The sequence below is a fragment of the Bactrocera neohumeralis genome, unplaced genomic scaffold (genome assembly GCF_024586455.1).
Source record: "Bactrocera neohumeralis isolate Rockhampton unplaced genomic scaffold, APGP_CSIRO_Bneo_wtdbg2-racon-allhic-juicebox.fasta_v2 cluster11, whole genome shotgun sequence".
Taxonomy (NCBI): domain Eukaryota; kingdom Metazoa; phylum Arthropoda; class Insecta; order Diptera; family Tephritidae; genus Bactrocera; species Bactrocera neohumeralis.
The window spans coordinates 12,338,497-12,351,853 of NW_026089624.1; the positions used below are offsets into that span (position 1 = coordinate 12,338,497).

At 38.9% G+C, this 13,357-nt stretch overlaps 1 protein-coding gene across 5 annotated transcripts in view; it reads right to left on the reverse strand.

Moving 5' to 3' along the window:
* The window catches only part of LOC126765907 (uncharacterized), a 66,491-nt gene extending 55,109 nt beyond the window's left edge, over positions 1–11,382 (reverse strand). Inside the window, exons 1-3 of one of the 5 annotated variants that reach the window (XR_007668627.1) lie at positions 7,593–11,378; positions 3,559–3,839; positions 994–1,123 (exon numbers count right to left, since the gene is read on the reverse strand). Coding sequence is in view for 1 of the 5 variants with exons in the window: in XM_050483582.1 (XP_050339539.1) it covers positions 994–1,123; positions 3,559–3,839; positions 7,593–11,307 (4,126 nt within the window). In the remaining 4 variants the exon portion in view is untranslated. Of the gene's footprint in view, positions 1–993; positions 1,124–3,558; positions 3,840–7,592 lie in introns of all 5 variants that reach the window. The other 4 variants (XR_007668629.1, XR_007668628.1, XR_007668630.1 and 1 more) reach the window with 4 other exon arrangements.
* Between the last annotated feature and the right edge of the window lie 1,975 nt (positions 11,383–13,357).

Below are 13,357 nucleotides of genomic sequence, written 5' to 3' on the forward strand. Positions count from 1 at the left end.
TTCGTGAAAGTTTCAAATGGAATTTAAAATTGTGTTATATGGGAGGGAGGAGTGGTTGTAGTCCGTGGCAGCTGCTTTAAGGCCCTCTCATACCATACCGGTGGCAAAATTTAATTTCTCTAGCGTATTCTTATAATATTTCCGCAAGTTGAATTTGTTTCTTGTAGCTTTAGTGGTTTAGGAGACAAGTACACTTAACTTATTAGAGGACGGGGCCACACCCATTTTTTAAAGACTTTTTTGCCCACATGTGCCCCCTGCTACTGGGATCTTCTGCACCGAATTAGAGTTTTATGTCTTAATTTAGTACCGACTGTGAACGCCCATCACGAAGGAAACGGTAAGGTAAAGACGAGCTCATCCATCCTTTTTTTTAGCAAGGAACGCGCATACATGGTTTCATCAAGATATCTCAATTTTTACTCAAGTTACAGCTTACACAGCCGGATGGGCGGTCACCCGGATTTCAACTCGTCTCATCATCCTTCTTATTTATATATATATATAACCCTGTATCTATCTCGATTAGCTTTAGGTGATACATAACACCGTTAGGTGAACAAAATTATTATACTATGTATGTATGTATACGTGTTGCAAGATTATAAAGAAGACACGTATGTATATGAGGTCACAAATGAATATGCCGTGGTCACAAAACAACTGGACGTAATTGAAACAAAATTACCAACTTAAACAAAAGTCATCACAAAGTTCGTGTGACAAAAAAAGTATTGACTAGTGTAATTGATGTATTCGTAGTCCAAAACTAGCAAGATTAACTAGTATTAAGCAGTTCGCTAATGCTATTTATGTATAATAGCATTAGTATTAATATAAAATACAACGAAAATGGTTACCGGCTACCGATGTGTACTGCAATGCTTATCGACTAATATGCTGGCACATAAGGATGTAAATCTACCATTCTATTTGTAAATGTTAAGTTGACTTTTAAGTAACAGAATATGTTTTTAATAAATTATTTCTTACCCGTTATCGCCAAAGATTCTACACCATTACGATCCGTGAAGAGTTTTGTGCCACCGATGCTATAGTTAGTTAAGCGTAAATACTTTTTGAATACAGCCATAAGACGTACTTCGTTGCTATTTTCTGAAAGCTATACAAACATTGTCATTAAAATAGTTGAATATAATTCTAAGTAAAGAAAAATTTAGCAATACATTGGAGGAATATACTACTTGTAGTCAAATAAAAGAAAAAACAGGGAAATAACTTCCTGCTTTTGAATTACGAATATTGCATCATACAAGATTGTAATGACTGTTTATCTTAAAAGTGAAAAAAATCCGTCAATGTTATTTATAGAAAAAATATACTGTTTCGTGACCTTCGACGAATCGCAGTTCTACTGGCATACACTAAAAACCATCGACCAGTGGACTTCAACCGGCGGACCTCCTCCAAAAAAAAGGATAGTTAATCGGTCGGATAACCACGGTTTTCTGCAATCCACAAGGTATAGAAGGGTAAAACGGTAACAAGGTTGTATTATAATCAATTATTAAGTCGACTCGAAGTACGAGGAAATGCGCCGGCTCGCAACTCTAGCCAGCTAGCCGTTTTCTCTTAATTCGCTGAACTACTTATGTTAATGACGCCATATATCTCGTTCAGCTCATCGTTCCATCGTTCTGTTATCAAAAGTTATTCTGCTTTGAATTTCGACCTTCACCTTGTTGTTGGTGTTAATGCTGGTTTCAAGTGACGTTGGGGTCAAGTCGCGAATTCAACCACTGTTAGTTTGATGACAGAAGATATTTCGCCTTGCCCTTGTGCACTACCAGACCCATTTCCTTTGCATATGTGCTCAACTTGGAGAAAGCAGAACTAACGGCGCGGTTCTCATGACCTATGATATCAATATCATCGGCGTACGTCAGCAGCTGCACACTCTTGATGATTCCTTCTTTATTTAGTTCTGCTCGAATTATTTCCTCCAATGGAGGATTGAAGAAGACGCATGAAAGGAGTCTGAAACCTCGTTTGGTATCGAACGCCTCGGAGAGTTCCTTCCCAATTCTGACGGTGCTTTTGGTTTTGCTCAAGGTGAACTTACGCAGGCGCACTAGTTTTGCGGGGATACCAAATTCAGATATAGCGGAATAAAGGCAGAGCCTTTTCGCGCTATTACGCATTGAAGTCGTCGAAGAGGTGGTATGTCCATCTTCTTTTCACGTGTCTTTTCTAGGAATTGAAGCATAGTGAATATCTGGTCAGTTGTTTATTTTCAACTTCTAAAGACACACTGATAAGATCAAGTCAGTTTGTTGATGGTGGTCTTAAATTTTTCACAAAATATGCTCAATTGAAACTTATATGCGATATTGAGAAAGCTTATTCCTCAGTAGTTGGCGCAGATTGTGGGGTCTGCTTTTTTGTGCATTGAACAGATCACACTTTAATTCCAGTCGTCGGGTATGCTTTCGTCCGACCATATTCTACAAACTTGACGTGTGGGTCTTCGCTGCTACAAGATAGTGGTCCGAGTCAATGTTACGACTTCGGAGCGTACGCACGTCTAAAATACTGGAGACGTGTCTTCCGTCTATCACAGCATCATCGATCTGTTCGGTGATATTTCGAGTCGACGACTTTTTTGCTGGAATCTAGCACTACAGATAACTATATTTCCGGCTCCGACAAAGTTAATCAGCCTCAACCCATTTTGGGAGGTTCCATCATGGAGTCAGAATTGACCGACCCTTGTACCAATGATGCCTTCTCTTCCGTCTGGGCGTAGCCGCAAATCAGCTTTATATTGAAGAACTTCGCTTTGATTCGGGTTGTGACTAGACTTTCATCCACCGGAGTGAATGCAAGGACTTGGCGGCGGAGTCTCTCTCCCACCACGAATTCCACACCGTATCTGGGCTCCTTTATACGACCACTGTAGTAAATGTCACAAGGTCCTACTCGTCTGAGTCCTTGTTCCGTCCATCGCACTTCTTGGACGGCAGTGATATCAGCCTTTACAAGCGACACCTTCCCAATTATGGGACCGGACATTCAAGGTGGGCGCCTAAGGGATGTCTCTCCGCCGAGGCGTTTGTGTCCTTTTCATTAGGAGTGTTTTGTTACGTTGCGGGTCCGATACCCAGCGCGGGAGGAATGAGGGAGCTAAAGCGATTCCCGTTCTCGCTTTATCTCGGCTTCAAACGAATCCAGAGGATACTTGGTCTAAGACCGGAAGTCGTCAGCTACTTGAGACATTTGTAAAAGAATCGTTTCTGGCTACTCGCAAGTGAATGGCAATCAGAGAACTTTCCTCACTTTCATGAACTTCTACACATGGCTCCATGGCTTGGTGACTTCTTTTTGTTTAATAACATGAAAAGTTACTCACTTGGCAGAAAGAAATGGGAAAGACATCGGGTCTAAGAAGTGGGCACATAACTGGATCAAATGCATCGAGTTCAAAAAGTCCTCTTTCTTCGTCTTGTTTGTTTGTTTTGTTTGCTAACTGCTTATCGGGTCGTCGCAGCACTTATAAATCTAAACTCTATTAGAAATAATTAGCTAAGAAGCACAAACCTGTAAGAGTAAATTTGCTGATAAATCAGATGATTCTGTGTTGGCTGACTTGCCACCAGTGCCCATATTTCCGTCGTATATTGGAGTGAATGTTGACAACTGTACACCATGATAAATATCCCGTAAATCGGATTGCATTACCATACGATTTATTGCTTCCTTCGTAATCGTTGCGAGATGCTTATACTCATTAGTGGAATTATCGTCCAAAACGTGATCGTAAACCAATTTAAAATCCCCAAAATGGTCAATACGTAGGCTCAGTTGGTATGTGTAAGTTGCTAAACAATTTATAATATTAATAAGTTGGAAGTAATTTTTCATAAACAATAGTTAAAAAATAAGTACAGTTAACTTCGGAGGCAGTTGTATATATATAATAAATTTGTAAATGTAACAACCATATCAAATATTTCCTTATACGAGTACATATATCTGCAAATTTTATACGTATATATTCTTTCATCCGCGGTAAGCAATTCTTTACCCCCCTAACTTCACCAGCTTTCCCAAGTTCATGTATGGAAAGTTTTTAATTTATATTTTGACAAAATATACCATTGATTGTTGGACAAAGCTACATTGAAATCGTCGAACAAATTTTTCAGAACGGAATACTATGGAATAATGCTGTCAATAGAAAAAGAACGATTTTTATAACTTCGATGCAGCCAAAGTTAACGTTTCTTCTTGTTACATTATATAATTACGCGTGTTTAAGCCCCTTTTTAAATATAAAGCTAGTTAAAAAGATTATTATTAGCAAATTGTATTCTTATTTATATGAAAAATTCATATGTGTTTGTATATTTCGAGGATGGAGTCATGTGTAGAAATTCACGCAATTGAGGAAAGTTCTCTGATCGCCATTCACTTGGAAGTTGTCAGAAACGATTCTTTTACATATGGCTCAAGCAGCTCACAACTTTCGGTCTTTCTCCAAATATCCTCTGGGTGGCCTAAGAACATCCGTTTGAAGACGAGCTAAAATGAGAAGGCTCAACATCCCCTACACAGGGTAGTGCGCTCGGTTTGGTATCCGTCACGTAAAAAGCGTCCCCAATGAAAATTACCAACTGCCTCGGATGAGAGACACCCCTTTTGATGATGACAATGTCAAACAAAATAAGGATTACGATTTGAGGGCATACACTTGGAATGCCCCTTAATTGGGAAGGAGCCGCTACCCAGCTGGTTGATGCCCTCATGAAAATAAAGGCTGACTTCACCTCCGTCCTAGAAATGCGATGGACTGGACAAGGACTGAGGCGAGTAGGTCCATGTGGCATTTACTACAGTGGCCATATAAAGGAGCGCCAGTTTGATGTGGGATTCGTGGTGGGAGAGAAAGTCCGTTGACTAGTACTATCATTCACTCCGGTGAATGATCGTCTGGCCACAATCCGCATCAAAGCGAGGTTCTTCAACATATCGCTGATTTGCGCCCACGCCCCGACGGAAGAGAAGGACGATGTGACCAAAGATGCCTTCTATGAGCGCTTGGAGCGCCCTTATGAGAGCTGCCTCAGCCACGATAACAAAATCGTTCTTGGCGACTAGAACGCCAGGGTGGGAAAAGAATGTATCTTTGGCGCAACAGTCGGTAAATTCAATCTCCACGAGGAAACATCCCCAAACGGGTTGAGGCTGATAGACTTCGTCGAGGCCCGAAATATGGTTTTCTGTAGTACTAGATTCCAGCATAAGAAAATATATCAAGCTACCTGGCTGTCTCTAGATCAAAAAACCAACATCCGGATTGATCATGCTATGATAGACGAAAGACTCGTCTCCAGTGTTCTAGATATGCGTACGCTACGAGATCCTAACAACGACTCGGACCAGCTGATACGATGAGGAGTGCCGTGTCGCAGCGGAAAGAAAACAGACTGCCTACCTCGCAACGTTGCCATCGACCACAACACTTCCGGGATGGGATAGAAACCGAGAGTTGAAGAGGGAAGCGAGAGGCCGAAATTCGTGAGTATGAAGAGCTTGATAAGCTGGCCGACAGGAGTAATGCTCGAAAATTCTACGAAAAAATTCGGCGGCTAACTGAAGGTTTCAAGACCGGAGTATACTCTTGTAGAACCCCTAAAGGTGATCTAGTCACCTATGCCCAGAGCATACTTAAATTATGGAAGGAACACTTCTCCAGCTGGCTGAATGGCAGTGAATGCATAACGACAGGAGAAGGCGAACCCGATTCCCTAAGCGATGACGATGGAACATATGTTCCATTGCCCGACTATGAAGAAGTTCGAAAAGCAATTACCCGTCTGGATGGATTGCTGCCCGGGCTATTCACACGCGGCGGCGGTGAACTGATAAGGAGCATGTAACAGCTTTTTAATACAAAAAAAAAGATAATCGGATTCCTGCAGAACTAATACGGCTGTGTAAGCCGACATTGAGCAAAACCAAAAGCTCCGTCAAGATCGGGAGGGACCTTTGAGAGCCGTTCGATACCATACGAGGTTTCAGACAAGGCGACTCCCTTTCGTGCGACTTTTTTAATCTGCTCTTCGGGAAAATAATTCGAGCTGCAGAAGGTGCAATCTTCAATAAGAGAGTACAGCTGCTGGCGTGCGCCGATGATATTGATATCATTGGTCATAAGAACCGCGCCGTTAGTTCTGCTTTCACCAGGATGGATAAGGCAGCGAAGCAAATGGGTCTGGTGGTGAACGAGGGCAAGACGAAATATCTCCTGTCATCAAACAAACTGTCGTCGCACTCGTGACTAGACACTCACGTCACTGTTGACAGTCATAACTTCGAAGTTGATAATAATATAATTTCATACAAGCAAAAACACTATATAGTCAATCATTATTCCCGTCCTGCTGTATGGTGCAGAAGCATGGACGATGCCAACATCAGATGAGTCGACGTTACGAGTTTTCGAGAGAAAATTTCTGCGAAAGATTTATGGTCCTCTGCGCATCGGCCTCGGCGAATATGGCATCCGATGGAAATGATGAGCTGTATAAGGTATACGACGACATTGACATAGTTCAGTGAATTAAAAGACAGCGGCTACGCTTGCTAGGTCAAGGTGTCCGAATGGACGAAAACACTCCAGCTCTGAAATTATTTGACGCATTACCCGCCTGGCGGAAGACCCCCACTCCGTTGGAAGGACCAGGTGGAGAAGGACCTGGCTTCGCTTGGAATATCCAATTGGCGCCACGTGGCGAAAAGAAGAAACAACTGGCGTACTGTATTAACTCGGCTTTAACCGCGTAAGCGGTTTCTACCGAACTTCAGGTACTAGGAGCCACGCAAATTCTGAAGTTCCAAAATTCTCACAATACGGTTTTTGAGGAAATTGATAGTAAATTTACAAGTCATCATATTAAAAGCCATACAAAAAACCCATTTCGCCCTATATCTTTTACACTTTTGACACAATTTGCAGGAATTTTTGCCCGAATTGGAGTTTTTAAATACCATTTTTGAAAATTTGGAGAAATAAAAGTATTTGTTACATGCAAAGCATAGGGTAACTGTGAGAGTGACACCCCAGACGACAGAGTAAAAATAAAGATACTGTTTTTTTTGTCACTCCTACGTCGTAATATGTCGCTTTCACACTTTGCCCTATGCTTCAACTGTTTCTATTACTATGTTCTATCACTATTTTTAAGAAAGAAATAAGCCAAAAGATATAAGACAAATTCAAAGACTGAAGAGTATTCGAGTAAAAATTAATATTTTTCATTGTTTTTGTTTGTCTTAAATAATAAATTTTGTAAAAAACTTTGTTGAAGTATTTTTCTGAATATTAAAAACCAGCGAAGATCGTTTTGTCGCCCCCAAGACGTTGCGCCCGGGGCCCCCTTCGATCACCACCACACCCACTAACACCCCTCCCCCCTCCCCCTTACTACGCCACTGTCAAAATTGAAAACGTTGTGTCTAGAAGATTTGAGTTATTTTACACAGTCTATTTGAAAGTAAGCGATTTCCTGCTGTCTTAGCATACTTACACATATTCATATACATACATATGTATATGTACATATACTTACGTTTACATGGGCGATCGGGAAACATGCGTGCAAAGCCAGGGCGACAAACACAAAGCCAGCGTAACTCTGCCATAGTGCACACCTCATTACGTGTCATTTTGCATGGAGGTAGGCATGTTGAATTTTCCATTGGATTGATACCGGTATAATCGGTCATCTTCGGTGGCGTTGCTATAAGTACACCCCCCAGCAGTACTTGATTTATCTTTGTACGAAATTCATGCGGCTCGGTAATATACTCTTCATTTCGTTCAGGTAAATTAAACACCGATACGCTGTCATCATAATCTAATTGTATAGTCCCTGTATTTGTGCCAATATTGCCAAAATCACTAGCGGCGCCAGAAACAGTAGACGAGGCATCTGCACTATCAAGTTTAATAACGTTTGACAGGTCATGTGGTTGTTTGGCTTTAATATTACTTTGTGAGTTTGTCATCACAATAAAAATGCTGTTTTTTGGCTCGTAGACACTTTCTGCAGTTATATTTGAAATGTTAAGAAGTGGCACTACATTTTTTGTACCCATATTGATTTTATTTAAATTGTTTTCATATATTACAAAACTATTATTATGCTTTATATTATTGTTTTGGGGTTTATGGCTTAGAATGGCGTGCGTGAAAGGATCCTGCTCATATTGTGGTAAGATATAATTGCCTACATTAAAATATGTGTTTTTGTTATCATTTTCTAAAACTTCTGCGGTTACCATTGTTGTAATATCATTGGCATGGTTAAAACTATTGTCCGGCTTCTCTCTCTTATCTAAAACAGTCTCTGTAATTGGTAATTCGTTACCAACGGTTACCCTTGTGGCCTCCGCGAAAATGTTTGTATATGTTTCTAGTATTTTCACTGTTGTCTCATTCGCTTTCTCGGTTGAAGATTCTGACTCTGTTACTGTTGCGGTTTCAAATGCAAATTCGGATAGCGTTATTGTTTTATCGGTCGTTTGAAGTTTGGTTTCAAAGAAAGAAACATTTTGTGACTGTTCATACGCAGTTGTTTTAAGTATCCTACTATCTGTGCTGGAAGAAGTAATCAGTTGTGCTCTTGTTATATACTTTGTTGGTAATAACTCAATATTCTTGTAAAATATGGTATCTGAAGAAATGTTTGTTTGACTATTGTACTTCAGGCGCCATTGACTTTTTGTTTCGTCATTTGTAAGATTTGATTTCTCTACGTTCGCGCCAAGAAATCCATTTGGTAAATCCTTTAAATGCGTGAAGGCGTCTGTTAGCGACGCTCTACTACTTGGGGATATCGTTGCCGCTTCTGAAGATTCGAGAAAAGGTTTGTTAGTAACCAATACATAATGATTGCTTTTAATGTTCACATCTGTCTTTGGTTGAAATTCATACTCGCTTGCTTGTAGCACAGACATTGTATTCTTTGTTTTGTTATTTGTATACAGCTCTGTGGTGTATTTTGAATCTGCAGTGAAATTATTACCATGCTTTCCTGGAATTTGAAAAGCTGTGTATACAGTCGATGAATTCCATACTAATGATATACTGCTTGTATCTCTCACTGTTGCTGTTGGATTAACATATTTATTAGCATTATAATTTATTGCTGAAAGTGCATTTGTTGATATACCTAGAATCGCTTTTGTACTCGAGATTAAATTTATGTCTCCTTTTACGACGCTGTGCGTCAATGTGTCATTGAGTTTCGATATGGGTATTTCTTTCGGTATGTTCCGGTTTGGTGTGAGCGCCGTTGTACGCCATATGTATCTATTTTTTGTGTACGATGGTAATGGTATTTGGGTTGCTTGTAGTGGTGCCGATTGTAATAGTGTTTGCATTATTGCCTTTAAGCTGATGGTCTTGTAATCCTGGGTGTTACTTGTATGTTCAACCGCTGTCTGTAGCTTAACATTTGGTAAAGGTTCAAGGTGTTGTTGTTTTGGAGGTGGTGATAATGTTGATGATGTTGTAAAAGGCGAAAGTAAATCGCATATTTTTTTTTGAGGCTGATTAATTGTGAGCGTTTCGTTGTGGGTTGGTTGTTTATTCCTGATCGTGACTTGTGGTTCATCAATCTTGTTGATGGTTGGATAATGCATTGTGCTTGTTGCATATAAAATCTCTTCTTTTGCTGCTAATATTTTATTTTTGTTACTTGCCCCTGTTTTTGACGTTTGTTTATATTCTTGTTTACTTTTTGACATTGTGCTTACTAAGTCATCTGTATGTACACTTAAGGCGTCGGTTTCAAGATTCGTCTTAAAAACATCGCCTTTAGCAAAATAAATCTTTTTTTTTTGCTGTTTTTGTGTCGCATTTTGTAAAATTTGCGATCTTTCAACAGCGAAATGGGTACCACACGACAATAACTGTGTATTATGTGCGCATTTATTTTCATTAAGACTCATTTGGGAAGTTATCGGCGACTTTTTTGATATTTCTACGTGCTCTTGCGTAACTTTAGTTGCATAGTAGCTTATCGGATGCGTATTTTTTCGACTTGAAGGAACAGTAGAGTTTCGTTCAGAATTTCTGGTGACATCACCATTTAACTGATCCATATTTGTTGTGTGTGTATTACTGACTTTCATTGCAGCAACGGGTGAAAAAAATGGTTGTAATACTTTCTGTTGCTCGGTGCGCATTTTTTGATATAAACTATTTGTTGATGCCGTGTGTTGATCCACGTTTAATTCAATATTTTCCTCGTCCACAATGCAATAGTGACTATTTTTGGGCTTAGATTTGCTGTTATCTAGATTTTTGTGAGATATGAAAGCACTGGTTTTACTATTCTTGTCAAGAAGCCCATCATCAGCTGTATCATAAGTATTGCCACTTTTTAAAAAACTTATTTCGTCAATCGTGTTATTTGATTGGTAATATAAATTTGCTGTGTTTAGAGAACCAGCAATTGCATGATTTACACTTGTCACATTTTTTATAACGTCTGTTAATTTCTCATTTGCATTTGCATTTGGGCTGTACATATTAACGTTATAACCAGCATGCTGTGGATACCTCTGCTGAGTCAGCGTATCTGATGTCGTTACACCGGCTGCTGCGGGTGAAAATATAGCTTGGTATTCATTTTTGACATCATCTCTATTGCCGGAGCTTTGATTGTGGATATCTATATTATTATTATTTGCCATTATATAAAGATGTGTATAGTTATGGTTAAATTGTGTTTGTAGCGGCTTTTGAGCTTTAGTTTCCTGCTGCTGTAAGTTCGTCAAATCACTGGGTAAGCTGTTGTAAAGAGAAAATGAATCAATAACTGAGCTGTCGGCGTTATTTTCCACATAAATAGTTTTTGTATTAGTAATGTTCTTTGCATATGCAATAACACCGGGGTTACCGATTTGTTCGATAATATTTTGAGGTGTTAAATTAACTTGCACTTGTTTTTCGTTGTGTGGAATTTTTATAAGTGGCATTGTGTACCTGACCGCACCTTCAGCAACTTTCGGTATCTGACCATGTATAGCGGTCGCATACTTTGGATAGTCTGTTTCCTTTTTAAATGTCAAAGGGGGTGCATGCATATTCACATTATGACTGAAAACGTGTGTGTGTAAATTTATATTTTGATGATTGGCTTGCGTACCTACATGTACTTCCGGCGATTTTGACGGCTGTGGTGTCGACACCACGGCGTCATCAGAAGCATTTAAAGCTAAATATAAGTATGGTGAGTATTTCGACAATGAACTCTCATTTTCCTGATTTTCCATTTGTTGCGATTGTTGTTGAAATGTAAAAACTTCTGGCTGTTGACGGGTTTGCGGAAACTTTCCGTGATAATTAATATATTTTTTAGATATATTCAGTATTAAGTCATGCATCTTTATTAACTTATTATTATTAATAGATGCTAAATTCCTGTCATATATTTGTGCGTCCGTGTGAGTACTAGCAATATTATTATTTATAGCTAAATACCTTTTTTTTGATTTGTACAAATCGTTAACAGGAGTTAAAAGCCTTGTAGGCAGTAAACTTTTTAGTACAGTAAAATTTGTTATATGTGATGAAGGCATAGGTTCCAATTTTTCTATATTTGAAAGGACCGCTGGTGGTGGTGGGGTTAACAGGTAATCATAATTTTGATAATTTTCTGCTGGTAACCAATTATTGTGTACATAATAATTGCGGATAACCTGTTGGGTTGTTAATTTTGGTGGCAAATTATTCTTATGCTTCAGTATTGGCTTCCGTTGTGAATTCCAGTTTTGTGTTTGTAATTCATGGCTTAGAGGTATTGTGCCTCTCATAAAAGGCTTATTGTTACTACCAAATGCTTGCACTTGTTGCTTATAAATTTTATCAAAATTTTTCACATTAAGATTTTGGCTTTGTTCCTCCAATTTCGCTAAATTACTAGCAAGAAGACTTTGAGGATGCTGGATGCCATTCGGTTTACCAATAATAACATCAGAATTAGCTCTGATAACCTCTCCCGGTCTAATCGGTATACCGCCATTAGGTAGCAAAATGTTAAAGTTATTGGTTTCTGTTAACATATTCAAATTTTGTGATTTTCTATGGCTATTTTCATGGTGTGACAGGGTTTGTTGTTGTAGATATTTAATAACTGCATCTGATTGTAAGTGCAAACTTTGCGCAGTATACATGCCTAATGGATCCCCGCCTGCGCTTACAGCTGCATTATTAGATGATTTTTTTTTATGACTAACAATTTCATAATCTATTACTGGTATATATAAAGGCTTTTTCTGCTTTATTAGTGCACCTCCATTTATTTCTTGATAATCATAACGTTTCGTACTGCTCATATGCGTACTGCTGCCAACGGATGCAATTTCTGTACCAGTTGACAACGGTGATGGAACTGAAGAACTACTTATTAGCTGTAACTGATTTGAAGCTGTAGCAAAAGTACCTTGTAACAAACCGGCCATAGCGTTTATAACTGGCCGTAAAGCATTCAAACGTTGTAAGTTCAGTGAGTCAATTATTTGATTGACTGCAACCGGTAGCCGAGTTTTGTTGTTCGTAGGTGTAGTAATGATAATATTTTCAACCAAATGTAGTTTTGTCTGATTTTTTTGTGGTTTAGATGGTTTAAGAAACTGTGGTGAATAGTATTCGTTGTATTCAGTGTCCGCACTTAATGTGTCCTCATCGAAGATTGCATGCACTGTATTAAACAGTCCTGTAGAAGTGTTTTGTATTTTCGTGGCTGTAGTCGATATTTTTAACGTGGTGTTCAACTTAGTGCGTTTACTTAGCACATCACTCAACGTATGTATCTTCTGCAAAGGAACGTTTGTAGACATGACTACTGTTGTTTCCTCTGGTGTTAAACCATTTTTTAATTCTTCTTTCGCCGTGACTAATGATGGTTTGAATACACGCATTGCTGTTATTTCTAACGTTTGACCATTCAATAAGGAAGCAGTAGTCATAAAAATATGTCGTTCGGGCTTAATAGTTTGCAATACGTTACGAAATTTTGAAACCAACTCATTGTGAAACAACGAACTCGGTACTGTTTCAGTGATTACATTCTCGATAATACGGGTGCGATAATTGACAGTGGAATTATGCTCATTTTGTGCACTTTGTATTCGTTCAACCATCCCCGATGTTGCTAATTTTTTGAACGGCAAAATTCTATGCATCGTGGAATAATTTTCGTTATCACTTGCCTTTACTAATGTTGTTTTCAAATAAGTTAATGTTGTAACAAATGTTTTCGTTGTATATATATGCACATTGTATTTACTTTTCTTTTCATGCAATATTGTTTTCGGATGTTTT